Source organism: Camarhynchus parvulus, chromosome 21 (assembly GCF_901933205.1).
Source record: "Camarhynchus parvulus chromosome 21, STF_HiC, whole genome shotgun sequence".
In the NCBI taxonomy this organism is placed as follows: domain Eukaryota; kingdom Metazoa; phylum Chordata; class Aves; order Passeriformes; family Thraupidae; genus Camarhynchus; species Camarhynchus parvulus.
The window spans coordinates 3,561,988-3,574,646 of NC_044591.1; the positions used below are offsets into that span (position 1 = coordinate 3,561,988).

The 12,659-nt window shown below is 39.6% G+C and overlaps 1 protein-coding gene across 2 annotated transcripts in view; it reads left to right on the forward strand.

The window, feature by feature from the left end:
* The first annotated feature begins 786 nt into the window (after positions 1–786).
* Positions 787–12,659, forward strand: part of PRDM2 (PR/SET domain 2) — a 47,906-nt gene continuing 36,033 nt past the window's right edge. Inside the window, exons 1-2 of one of the 2 annotated variants that reach the window (XM_030963630.1) lie at positions 787–852; positions 8,051–8,124. In XM_030963630.1, the coding sequence (XP_030819490.1) occupies positions 8,116–8,124 (9 nt within the window). In that variant the 5' untranslated portion in view covers positions 787–852; positions 8,051–8,115. Of the gene's footprint in view, positions 853–7,317; positions 8,125–12,659 lie in introns of those variants that run through there. The other variant, XM_030963631.1, reaches the window with a different exon arrangement.

The following is a 12,659-nucleotide window of genomic DNA, read 5'->3' on the forward strand; positions in this document are numbered from 1 at the left end:
GGGGGTGAAAAGGGATAAAGGGGATGGAAGGGAGGAAGGCAGTGCTGGGGATGGAGGGGATGAAGAGGATGAAGGGGGAGAAAGGGGTATAAGAATGAAGGTGATGAAGGGGAGGAAGGGGGTGAAGGGAACAAATGGAATGAAGGTGATGAAGAGGTTCTTGTGGATGTTGGGCATGAAGGGAATGTAGAGGATGAAGGCAAAAGGGGCTGTTGGGGATGAAGATGATGAGGGGCAGGAAGGGGCATCAGAAATGGGGGCAATGAGGGGGATGAGGATGACGAAGGCGATGAGGACGATGAAAGGCAAGAAGGGGTTGTTGGGGATGAGGGGGATGAAGGGCAGGAAAGGGCTATTGGGGATGAGGGGGGTGAGGATGATGAAGGCAATGACGAGGGGGACGAAAGCAGTGAAAGGCAGGAAGGAGATGTGGGGGATGAGTGGGATGAGGACAATAATGCTGATGAGGGGGATGAAGGCTATGAAGGGCAGGAAGGGGCTCTGGACATGAGTGTGATGAAGGGCAGGAAGGGGCTGTGGGGATGAGGGTGATGAAGGGTAGGAAGGGGCTGTTGGGGATGAGGACGATGAAGATGAAGAGCAGGAAGGAGCTGTTGGGGATGAAGATGATAAAGCCCATGAGGACGATGAAGATGAAGGGCAGGAAGGGGCTATTGGGGATGAAGATGATAAAGCCGATGAGGACGATGAAGATGAAGGGCAGGAAGGGCTCGGGGGTCCCGCGGCGGGCCCTGCCCGCGGCCTCCGCCGAACGTCACTTCCGAGGCTGGAGACAAGATGGCGCCCGGACGGTGCCGGCGCTGAGGCCGCTCCGCCGCCAGCGGGGCCCGGGTGAGCGGGGGGCGGCGGGACCCGCCGGGCGCGGCCGGGCGGGCGCAGGGCAGAGCCGGCGGCGCTGGGAGCGGGGCCCGCGGGAGCTGCTGAGGCTGCGGAGCCGCCCTGGCGTCCGCGGGGGGGCGGCGGCCGGGGGCGTGAGGGCAGCGGCGGCAGGTGCGGGACCTGTGCCCGCCGGGACGTGGGAGCGCCTCGGGGAGGGGAAGAGAGGGTGGAGGATGCGAGGGAGGCCGGTTGGAGGAGGACACTCCATCCCCTGGGCGGCTTTTTCAATCTTTTTATCTGGAAAATGCTGCTTCGGAATTGTCGGCTGGCTGCTGCCGCTGGCAGCGCGATGCTGAGAGAACTCTGCTCTTTCAAAGTGTCTGCAGAAGTTCTGGCACTTGGCAGGCCCCAAAGCTCCTGCAGGTCACGTTCTGCCAAGCTGAGTGAGCAGGGCTTGGAGGAATTAACTCCGGAATTGATTCCCCTCGCTGGAAATGTCCATCTGTGAATTATTCTTCTAAGTCGGAGAATAATTCATTGTGCAGTGGTAGCGTGGGGGAAAAATGTTTGAGGTGAGATGAAAAATATTCATGTAAGGCATTTAGAACAGCCTAAGAGATCTATCTTAAGTGCATTTTTTATTGGAAAGCAGAGCAGCCTGTGGAGCTTTGCTGATAACCATCTCATGGACAGGTAGCTGAAGTATTCGGTGAAGTTTCCAGTGGTTTCAAATTCATATGAAGCTGCAAAATTTCCGTTCTGAAGCAGGAAAGAAAACTTTAGGTTGTTTCCTACTGAGGAAGGAGGAGAAGGTGGTGTGGCTGCGCCTGCTAAATGATCATTCAGTGGCAAGAGAACTTCTTATTTCACATTTGAGTGAGCAGCAGTGGACAGCTCTAGAGAGCAGGGCTGCTTGTGCTTCTTGTGCTGCCCCAGTTTGCTGTTCCCAGTCTGTGCTCTGGACTTTGGGCATGCAAAGTCTTCACCAGCTTATTCAAATATACTAAATAGATTAGGGTAACTGGGGATGTACAGCAGCATGGCATGTAATTATGGTCCTCGCCAGGAAATGTAGGAACTGATTACAAGAAGTAAAGGTTTCAAATTGAAAGAGGGGAAGTTTAGGTTAGATATAGGGAAAAAATTGTTCCCCATGAGGGTGGTGAGGCCCTGGCACAGGGTGTCCAGAGAAACTGTTGATGCCCCGTCCCTGGAAGTGTCCAAGGCTGGGTTGGACAGGGCTTGGAGCAACCTGGGATAGTGGAAGATGTCCCTGCCCATGGCAGGAGTAGGCCTGGATGAGCTTTAAGGTCTCTTTGAGCCCAAGCCTTTCCATGATTCTGTGATTGTTGTCTTCTGACACAACATTTCAGTAAAAATGATGGACATGTTAAGAATTCAGGGCTGCTTTCCTTGGTGTGGAGATTTCCAACTCTTCCAACTGCAGGAAGGCATAATGGTGAATCAGTGAGAGCATTGGCCCTTTTCAGATGGAGATCTGTGTCACTGATAGATAGGAGTGACTTCTAAGAAACAAAAGAACTTTTGGACTTGCAGAGACAGCAGTGAGAACCATGTGGAGGTACCTGTTGGTTTTCAGGGAAGTGGCTCCCAGGGTTTGCTGGGACAGCAGTGCCTCCACAGTCCATAGCACAGACCATAAAAGCAGTGGCACTTACAGTGAAACCCTAGTTATGTTAATTAAAGGGCAAATCATCACTTTGGATAAACTATCTTTGCTAGAAGTGCCAGGATAAGTGTGGAGTTTGGAGATTCCTGGAGTTGTTTTAGGGGAATCCAAAGAACAGCTTTCTACCAGCACAGCATGGAAGGTGGGGAACAATGTTCAGGCACTTTTGTGCATTGGTATAACACATCCATTTTTTTTATTATTGACAGTTTGCTTGAGAATGGAAGAGAAGTAAAGCAGAAAGTCATTTTCTGTAACACCTGAAGTGGCTCTGGAAGTCCATCCTGCAGTGCAGTGATGTCTTCATTCCACTGTTCCACATAAAATCCTTGATCCTTAGGGATAAACAAGTAATATAAACTGTGTAAAAGGGATGTGCTGCTTACTGGGTGTCTCTCTGTTGGAAACAGAAATTCAAAGAGGTTTAGAGATGACCAGTAATGTATTCCCACCTTGGCAAGCCTGTGTAAAGTACTGTAATATCTTTGTTGTTGAACTTGTTCTCATGGAAAGGGCAGACATGATCCTCATACTTAACCCCTCAAATGACATAATTTCTTTTACCAATATGTTTTTTTTTCCACTGAGAATAAGCTGGAAAATATTTCTTCTCTGCCTCTGTATAAAATATGCTTTAGTGAAAAGTGGGAGGATGAGTCCTGTGTTGTAAAAAAAATGACTGAAATCAGCTTTTTCACGTAGTAATAATCAGCCGTGTTCTTAGCTGAGAAAATTTTCATTGGGTTTTACTGCATTTGTGAGTCAAATTAAAGTGCACTCATATCTGAAGATTGGAATGGAATTTCTGCATATTTGCACTTGTTAGAGACTTGTTGTTTTCTGTTGACTTCTCTTGACTAGTTGCTGTTTAATTAATAAACTTGGGGTTTGTGTTGTGTTGGTGATTTCTTGGCTTATTATCTTGGTTACCTGAATAAACCTTCCTGAGGTGTATCAGTTTATTTGGTTTTGTGGCAGTAAGCAAAGCCTTTTTTCTTACTGGACTATAGGTAATAGATTTTAGTGTTCAGAAAATAATTTTCTGACCATTTTTTCTCTGCTCTTATTCAGGCAGCCTTGAGTAACTGAAAATGTCTTTGCATTTAAGTGCCTGTCAATAGAAACAGGATGCCCTATCACGTGCATATTCTCAACTTTTAGAGTTAACATGAACTTTATGTTTTTAAATTGGCAAGCTTTATTTCACCTAAAGCATGGAAAATTCATGGGTGAGAGTATTTCAGCGTTGAATTGAAAACATGTAGATGTCCTGATGTTTAACAAATGGTCATGTGCTGCAGCTAGAAAGTAAAAACAAAGCCAAGAGCTGTGCAGTATCCCAGCCTGAACCCTGGTCATTAGGAAAACAGGCTGGGAAGACTTTCAAATTGTTCCTGGTTCTCTAATGAACATGTTTTTACTGGAGCAGTGACGTAATGCATGTCCCATTTTCAGCTTCCAAAATAGGATTGATACTCTCATGCCTGCTTTTCCCTTCCTCTGCATTGGAAGCAGCATTCTCTTTCAAAATGCTTTTGGATTCTGGGATTTAAAAAAAACTCCACATACAGAAATTATAAATATGGCTTGTAAAACCAGAAGATAGTCTACTTAGTAAAACCTAGGAATGCTTACTAGTCTGATGGAGTTGGAAAGGGATGATCTGCAGTGCTGGTTTTGAATAAAATTACTTGCTTTTGTTGGCAGACTTTATTCCTGACAAGTTACAGGTTTTCCAAGGGAATATTTAAAATTCTGAAGCATGGATTCAGAAAGAATGTCAAAATACTTTTTGCTTTAAGGATTTTTTTTTGGAGACCACAGTGTTTCCTTAAATACAAATGCCTTGTATATTTTTATATGAATAAAATATAATTTGTTGGCTAAAACAGAGTCTTTCAGAAAAATAAATTTTTCTGTGACTCTAAGATAAGACAATCCAGTAGATCTTCTTTCTCTTCTTCATTTCTCAGATGCTTTAATGTCTTGAGTAAGTGTGTAGTATTTTGGTACTCATGAGATAGAGCAGTAAGTAGTAGTTTAAAATCAACATGACTTGGCAATGTTTTCTGAGAACGAATTTTGAAAATTCAAGTTTCTGGTGTGTGTGCTTCACTTGTGAGATAGAACCTTTATTGTTCTTTTCTTAGGGCTGTCAGTGAATGGTTGAAGTTTATTGTGGTAAATGTTATTAATAATATCCAGGTCTTTAATAGGTTAGGTTATGTTGCTGTTGAGTTTGGAGGAGAGGTTGGAGGAAAATACTTGTATTTGATGGGGCAGGGTTATCTTTTTATACTAAAAACTACATGTACCTTATTTACAATAATTTTCTAATACCTATCACTTATGTTAGACAGTTTGTCTCTAATCTAAGTGTTACTATTACAGCAGGAGATGGAGGACAAGAAAAAGAAGGAGAAAGGACATGCTTAAATTCTTCTATCTTGCTTCTTGAACTTCTATTCTAAAAACTTTAAAATTCTACTTTTTCGCTCTGTGAGAAATTCACTATCATTCTATTCAGACTTTTGTGGCTTGTAACTTTTTGCACAAAGTTGGGAATTGTTTCTATGGGTTAAAATGGAAGGCACAGGTGTTTGTGACTCTGTGCCAAGGTCTCTGAGCCCCCTGCCAGGGTCTGGAGTCCTCCAGGGCAGCCAGAGGAGTGTCCTGGGTTCTGACTATTACAGTTCTGTCCAGGTTGGCTCGTGGTCACTTTACTGAGGTGTGTTATGGTACCTTGAGTATTTCTTACAACTACCCTTTTAACCCCTTTTACAACATAACAACAAACTAACAGTACAAGCTTAACAATTATCAACTATTTTACAACAGTTTCTAACCTATTTTTAACACAGTGATGAGAGTAAAGACCTTGTTGGTACTCGCTGATCCTGCTGGGAGCTGATGTTTATTCGTATTTTTATTCATATTTTCTTGAGTTTGTTGGACTTTGTGTACCAAAAGTTAAACCCCGAGTTTACTGTTACAGATACTTCTGTTCTTACAAGGTTTCATTTTAGGTAGAAAGAAAACTTGTGGCTGCACACAAGACTCTGTACAGTGTTAATTTTATTTATTTTCCAGTACAATTAATCTTGCTTTCCACATGAATTCACTGTTAACAAAATAAGTAATGTGGAAGAGGGAAAAAAATACCAAACTGCAGGTATAAAATTTTAATATGAAGGGTGTATTTTAAATTAATAGCTTTTAAAATACTTCTAAAAGCTTTTGGTTTACTACAAATTTAACTTCTCACCTAATTCTTTTTTATACTCAAGTGATTCCACTGCTAATTGGTAGTTGAAAGAATATGGAGTGGTACAGTCTGTAGGAATCTGCAAAAACTGAGTTGTATGGATGTTCAACTACATCAGTTTATTAAGATGTGTTGTCATTTGCTAAGAAATACCATTGAGAGGTTGGGATACAACCTGTTGTATAAAAGTTGAATAAAATATTTACATATATATAATATTTATTTATAAAAATACCATTTCTTCTGTTTCAAAAATTATTTTTTGACTATTAATTCTTAGCAAATTATTTTTGAATTAGTATATAAAAAGAAGAAAAGTGTATTTTTACTCCTCAAATGAAACAAAGTAAGAAGATTTTGTCTGCTTTTCAAATTTAATAACTGGGCTAAAAAAATTCAGCTTAGAGAAGATTTTCAGCCTGACAGGACTTTCCTTTAACTCTGCAGCCCATCACTTTATTGCTATTTACTTGTCTCAGATTCTACACGTTTAGTCTGGATAAGTGATGGTGTTCAATGTTTGCTTCTGTAAGAAAGTGCTTTAAATCCTTATTGTCTGTGTATATCTGGAGTTTTGGGCAAAGTGTCAGAGGACTGTCATTCACCACTGTTTCCTAGACTCCTTTCCAGATTTGTGGTCAAAAGTGGACAGCTGAGCCTGTGGCATGGAGGGAATGATGATCTTTGGTGAGAGGGAGGAGAAAAGGTAGAAATGGGCAGGGGAGACATTGGGTTCTGGCTTTTCTTGACTTTATGTCAGTAATTGTATAAAAATATTCTAACAGTATATAAAAATGAGACATTTGATACTAAAGGTAAATTTGGTTTCATAGCAGGAAATTACTTGACACCTCTCTGCTACACAAATTGTTTCATTTATAAAATGATGTTGCATGGGTTTTGTCCCAATGAACAATGAATAGGATTGCTGGGTTTTTCCCTGATGTTCAGGGCTCAGTTTAAGTACAGATGTTTATGCTGACTCCAAAACTGAACTAAGTTAGAAGTCAGTAATAATGCATTCCAAAAGGAATGCTGTTCTTTGGATGTGTACAAGCTGCTCAGATGGAGCTCCTTATCCCATAACTGGTCTTTGCTGGCAAACTTTAAATCCCTCAGAATCAGTTGCAAAACTGGAACTGAAATACAGATGTTTCAGCTCTTTGTAGTATGGAAACACCAGGACAAAAGGAGTTAATCCTGGAAGAGGTGTATACAACAGAAATATCATTTCCAAGGACATTTTTCCTTTTCTTATGGATTTCTTAAGCAGTGTAACATTTGAATGATGCTTGGCAGTGTTGGCACTTTTGCACAGCATTAAAAATTCTTTCAGTGCAAAGATGAGAGGGATTATATGAAATTTATTTGGAGCAGATTTTGCTTGAACTTATTTTAAATTAAATGTTAGTACTTATGCAGGGTACTTAGTAAAAAAATTCAGTTGATCACTGTTATAGTAGGAAAACTAAAGAGAGGGAAGAAATAGCAGTACTTGAATAAAGTGCTTTAAGTTTTAACTTTCAAAAATTGGGGATGCTAATTTATTGAAAATTCTGTATGACAATGGGTCTAAAAGTGTTTTGGGCCTAATTTGCAAAAAAGCTGTTTTGTATGCATTAACAAAGAAAGGAAGTGAGTTGATCTCGACCCTTAGATATGGCACCATTCTGATTAGTTTTCCATTAAGTTGTGAGTTTCCAAATTTGATGCCTACTTGAACTAGAAATTTTTGTCAGATACCTTTTGAAATCTCAGGCTTTTATTAAAACCGAATGTAAAATGCATTTGTGTAATAAAATACCTCAGTACAGCTGAATTTAAGGAATATTTTCCTGTTTCTAATATAGAAGAATAGAGACTCTACATGCATTTTTTTAATTTGAAAAACATGTAAGTCCTTCCATAATGCTTTGATATCAAATTCTAAAGAGATCTGACTACTAAAGTTCTTAAAAGTACTCAATCTTGAGCAAACCAACTTACTTTAAAAAACAAATAGAACAATCTTATGTGAGCATATCTGTTACATCATCATTTAAGATAGGAAAAAGATTAATGCTAGAAAATCTTGAGATTATTCAGACACATTTGAGCTGTAATAACAAAACTGCAGCTTGGAGCAGATTTTTTCTAAAGCAAAATGCTCTTTTTCTACAGACAATTTAGGAAGAGAAACTACAGCTCTGTGTACTTTCAGTTCAATGTGAATTTGTACATGGGCACATATTACAATTGTCTGTTTTTCTTTTTAGGGTTCATATAATCAAAGGAGTTTCTTTGTTGTGTGTATCTTTTCAGAACACAACAGGAATTCAAAATGAATCAGGTGAGTAGAAATGTAAGACTTTATCAAAATACTTAGAGCAGTTAATTATTAATGAGAAAAGTAAATAATCCACTAAAAATGTTCTTTAAAATCTTCTGTCTCATTAAAATTCATCATTATTCCATTCTGCATTGTGTATGCTTGTGAGATGTCTGGTATTTCATGGATTTGAGGTTTTTGTGAATTCTCTTTAGCAGTGTGTAAGTTATTACTCCTGGCACCTCTTCTCATAACATGGCTCCAGAAAATTCTGTTTCCTTCTGAACCTGCACAATTCAGTTCCTTATAAAAGTGGCCTGAAAATTGAAGGCTTCCATTTTTAAAAATAATTTTATAATCACATTCCTTATTCAAATGTGCAGTAAACAATCTGCCACAAATTGATTGATTGAGGAATGTCAGACTTTTGTGGAATCTGAAGTGTTTCTCCTGGAAGCAAGTGGAAATGTTGGGAAAGCACATTTCCTTTGTGGAGCAGCACTTTGCTGTGTGGAGTCACGAGTGTCCTGACTGGAGGGGGTTGTTCTAATCAGCACCAACTGTGCAGCATTTTATTCTGCATTTGTTTATCCAAGCAGGAATTGTCCATCAGTTTGTCTGTCACACACAGTTGTGTTACTGAGGGATACAGAAGAATTATGTTACCTCAGATTTTTCTCACAAATCCTCCTCCCTCTGGCTGATCTTACTGATATTATTCCCCCTGTATGACCATAGGATATCACACTGCAGGAAAGCCATTTTTACTTTGCTGAAAAAGTCAGCCATGAGCAGAAGCTTTATGAGTCAGAAACAACCACAGTACACAGTTGTATAAAATGCTTTGTACACTTCAATGCCTGTGCCTAATGTGTGCTTTTATTATCCTTATTTGATCAGCAGCAGGCTGAGTGCAGTTAGCATTTGCTAAAGTATTTTACCTGTGAAGCCATAGAGGTATATGCATAAGTAATTACAGCATGGAATGGGTTGGTGAGATGTTTCCTATTGCTTGTTTTCCTCTGATTTAAAGTAAAAAGTCTTCAATATATTTGTACATATTAAAAAGGTAAAAAGGAAAATATAATCTCTATCAGAGTGTTGAAATATGTATTGTGAAAAACATACTTGTATTATATCTACAGACAAATATGAATTATATATATAAAATAGAAATGACATTTGTATTAGCACACTTTTAAGCATTAATAGTCTGTTTTGGAGTGTAGGATTAACTGCTACTTCAAAATTTCCATTGATAATCGAATTTTTTTCACCTGTAAGGTTTATTTTGGTGCACTCAGTGGCATGAAGCCAGCAGCCTATTGCTCTGTCTGTTTGAGGAATAATCCTGCCTTATTAGTCATGCCAATAAGCTTTGGGTTCTGCTGAACCTCTGAGAACTGGAGATCCTAATCTGTAATTGTTACTATTGACTGCTTCCTTCCCATGTGTGTGTCCATGTCCCCTCGTGTCCTCTCTGTTGTTGTGTTCCTACACCCTGATTTGTTTCTGGAATTAAATCAGATTTCTGTGATGTATCAAAAGTCCTCATCTTTCTTATGGGGACTGCTGATCTCATTTATGCTGTACTGTGTCATCTTTCTTACAATTAAAGGGTGAGATTGCCCTTCCTCAGAGAGTTCTTACAGCAGCTTAGGGTCCTCCTTGGGGTTTCTGCCTTTCACCTTTGCTTTCCAGAGCACATGGAGCCCATATGGCTTTAGTTGTTGGCTGACTATTCATATTAAGTGAGTATTTAGCATCAACTGTGTGGTGTTTTTTCTTGCAGTGCCCTTGTAATTTCATTCACTGTTGACAAGTTGTAGTGCCAGGTCTGTATAAGAAATGTTTTTGCCTGATGCCACACATCTTTCAAGTGGTTCATTCTCATATTTCTTTCATTCTGCTTGTCTCTGCTTTTGGTGTGACTTTGATGACAATGAAACTAACTGGGCTGGTGTTGATTTGGTTTATATGAGAAATCTGTTAGTTTTATGGTTTATCCCACAGAAATCTTGAAGTAGTGAAGGAAAACCTTTTCTTAAATTCTTTGATATGACCTTCTTGTTGTAAGGAGAAGAAGGATTTAAAAAACCCCATCTGTTGTTGGAGTTCATGTTTTTGGGTTTCTTGGAAGATTGCTGTCTCAGGATAGGCAGTCCTCTTTTCAAAGGAGATCTTCCTCTAATATGTAAATTAGTTCATGAGAATAGTTGAATAATTTATTTTAAAAACCCCAAGCAAACATGGGGTTTGATTGGTAGCATTATCTCAGACTGCAGTGAGACTGTTGGAGGAATTTGGGTTCTACTGGGAAAACAGCATAGGCAGTTACTTAAAGAGTGCTGAGGAATGCAGGAGCAAAGGACACCTGCACTTGTTCTGAAACTTCCTCTCCTCATTCCTTCTGAATTTTTCAATGATTATTTCAAATATTTCCAACACATCTTTAATTTTCAAGCACACGAATTATGTGAAATTGTGGCAAGGAGGGGTTGCCAGGTAAGGTAGAGACCTGTCTGCTTTCCTGTGCTTTCCTCAATTACCTCTTTTAACTTCTCTGCCATCTCTTCCCTCCCTCCCTCTTCAGTGGTATCCTTTCCTTTATCTTCTCATTTATCCTAATCCTTTTTCCACCCTGCCATGACACTCACTGGCTGGCTGTCATTCATGGCACTGTTCAGGATGGTTTCTTTCCTTTTCACTAGAATCTTTTATCACCTGTAACTATCTTGTTGCAGGTGCCTTTTCTACTCTGTTTAAATACTGTTTGTAACATCATAGACCAATCTGTGGTTGGGTCATGAGTACAGTGGTACTGAAAGTGGTGTTAAAATTTGCTTAATGTGTTAAAAGGTACTGTCAGAGTGACTGGACTCTGGATTTGATGCAAACAGGAGAAGATTGTTTCAGTTAAGGCACCACTTCATGATCCTTTGGCATTGTCCTAAAGTCACTTCATGCTGGTTGATTTAAATGCTAAAATGTAATTTTCTGATGAACTTCAGAGTAAGAAGCTTAAAAGTGAAATAAGCTTCAGGTGTTTTTTTATTCAAAATTGCAGCCGTGGAAGGAGTGGAAAATACTGTGTGAAGGCTTCAGATAAAAGCAAAAGTTGGCTGTAGGACATGCACAAGTGCACTACCCTTATCAAAGGGTGAATTTTGTAAACAGAAAAATCAATTTAAAGGGTACTGTGAAGTCTTGGTAGAAAAGTGATTGAAATGCAGTTTTTCTGTTTGGTAGACAGACATTGCTTAGGGACAAGTTGTGATCTGGAACAAGTTTCAAGTAGCTATATCTAAATTGCAAATACAAAGAGACTGCACTGATTTGACTGAACTAATTGTTTATTTTACTGTTTCGAATTTGATTGCTTATTACCATTCATTTGAGGTGTGAAGTGTATTGTTGTGTAAAGGCCATATCCAGTTTTCTAGTACTTGTGAAATCCATTAATGTGACATGTGTTGGATGAGTCTGAGTGTTGTGTTCTCTGAATGTCCTGCTAATCTCTGATTTATGCAGCTAGATGCACAATAAAATTCTGATTGTATACTCCTCCTTACAAATACACTTCCTAAATGATGGAGCAGTTCTGGGATATTTGCAGTTAAAATGTGTGACTACTAAGGAATATACCAGGAAAATCAAAGATGTATCACAGTGCTGTACACTTCTGTCTGAATCAGTTAAGTCTGTTATGATAGATTAAAATTTATTTGCAGGGTTGAGATTTGAGATTTTGAACTGCTCATCAAAACGCCAAATCAACGCTCTGGAAATAAACCAAGCCCCCAAATGAAACCTACCCAAAGAACCATCCTGCTTTTAGCTTGAAACTGGAAGTGCACCATTCTGAGAGCTGTCAGCCACCCTCTTCTATTTCTGTATATAAATTGTTAGAAACCACTGGGAAAAATAGGTTTTTTTCTCTCCTGATGAAATCCTGGGGTGATGTACTGGGAAGATTTTTAGGTTTCTTTGATATGCTGGGAAGAGCATGTTTCTTTTTCAGCTGAGACATGGCTCCTTGCATATCAGTTCAAGGCAAACAGATGTCTGAAAATGAGGCTGCTTTCATCAGTATTTTTCCTTTTGGGTTGTTAGAAGAGCAAAATAAAGCTTTGCTCTGCTTTGAATAGACTTCAACTATTCTAACTATTGGATAAGTATTTATCCCTGGTGTCTCCACTCTTGGATGGGAAGGGATTTCTGGCATTCTCTCCCTTCCATGGTTTCCAATTTGGGGGTCCTTCTCCCCTACAAATAGCTCTCTGGGAGTTCTCTGTGCAGCTGTTAAGGTTTATGAAGGCAGCACTAGAATAACCTTGCTCTGACTCCAGTTTTATAATTTCCCTCATTGTTGCAATTAAAACTGGCAGAAGATTTGTTAACTCCACTCAGCAAATTGGGTTTTCAAATGTATGAATATGACTGCCATAGCAGTACCCTGACAAAGACTGGGTGCTGTGGAGAAAGGGCTGAGAAGCTTTATTTGTTTGGCTGTAGAGAGGAAAAAAAAAGAAATTTGATAGCATATTGAGATTAAT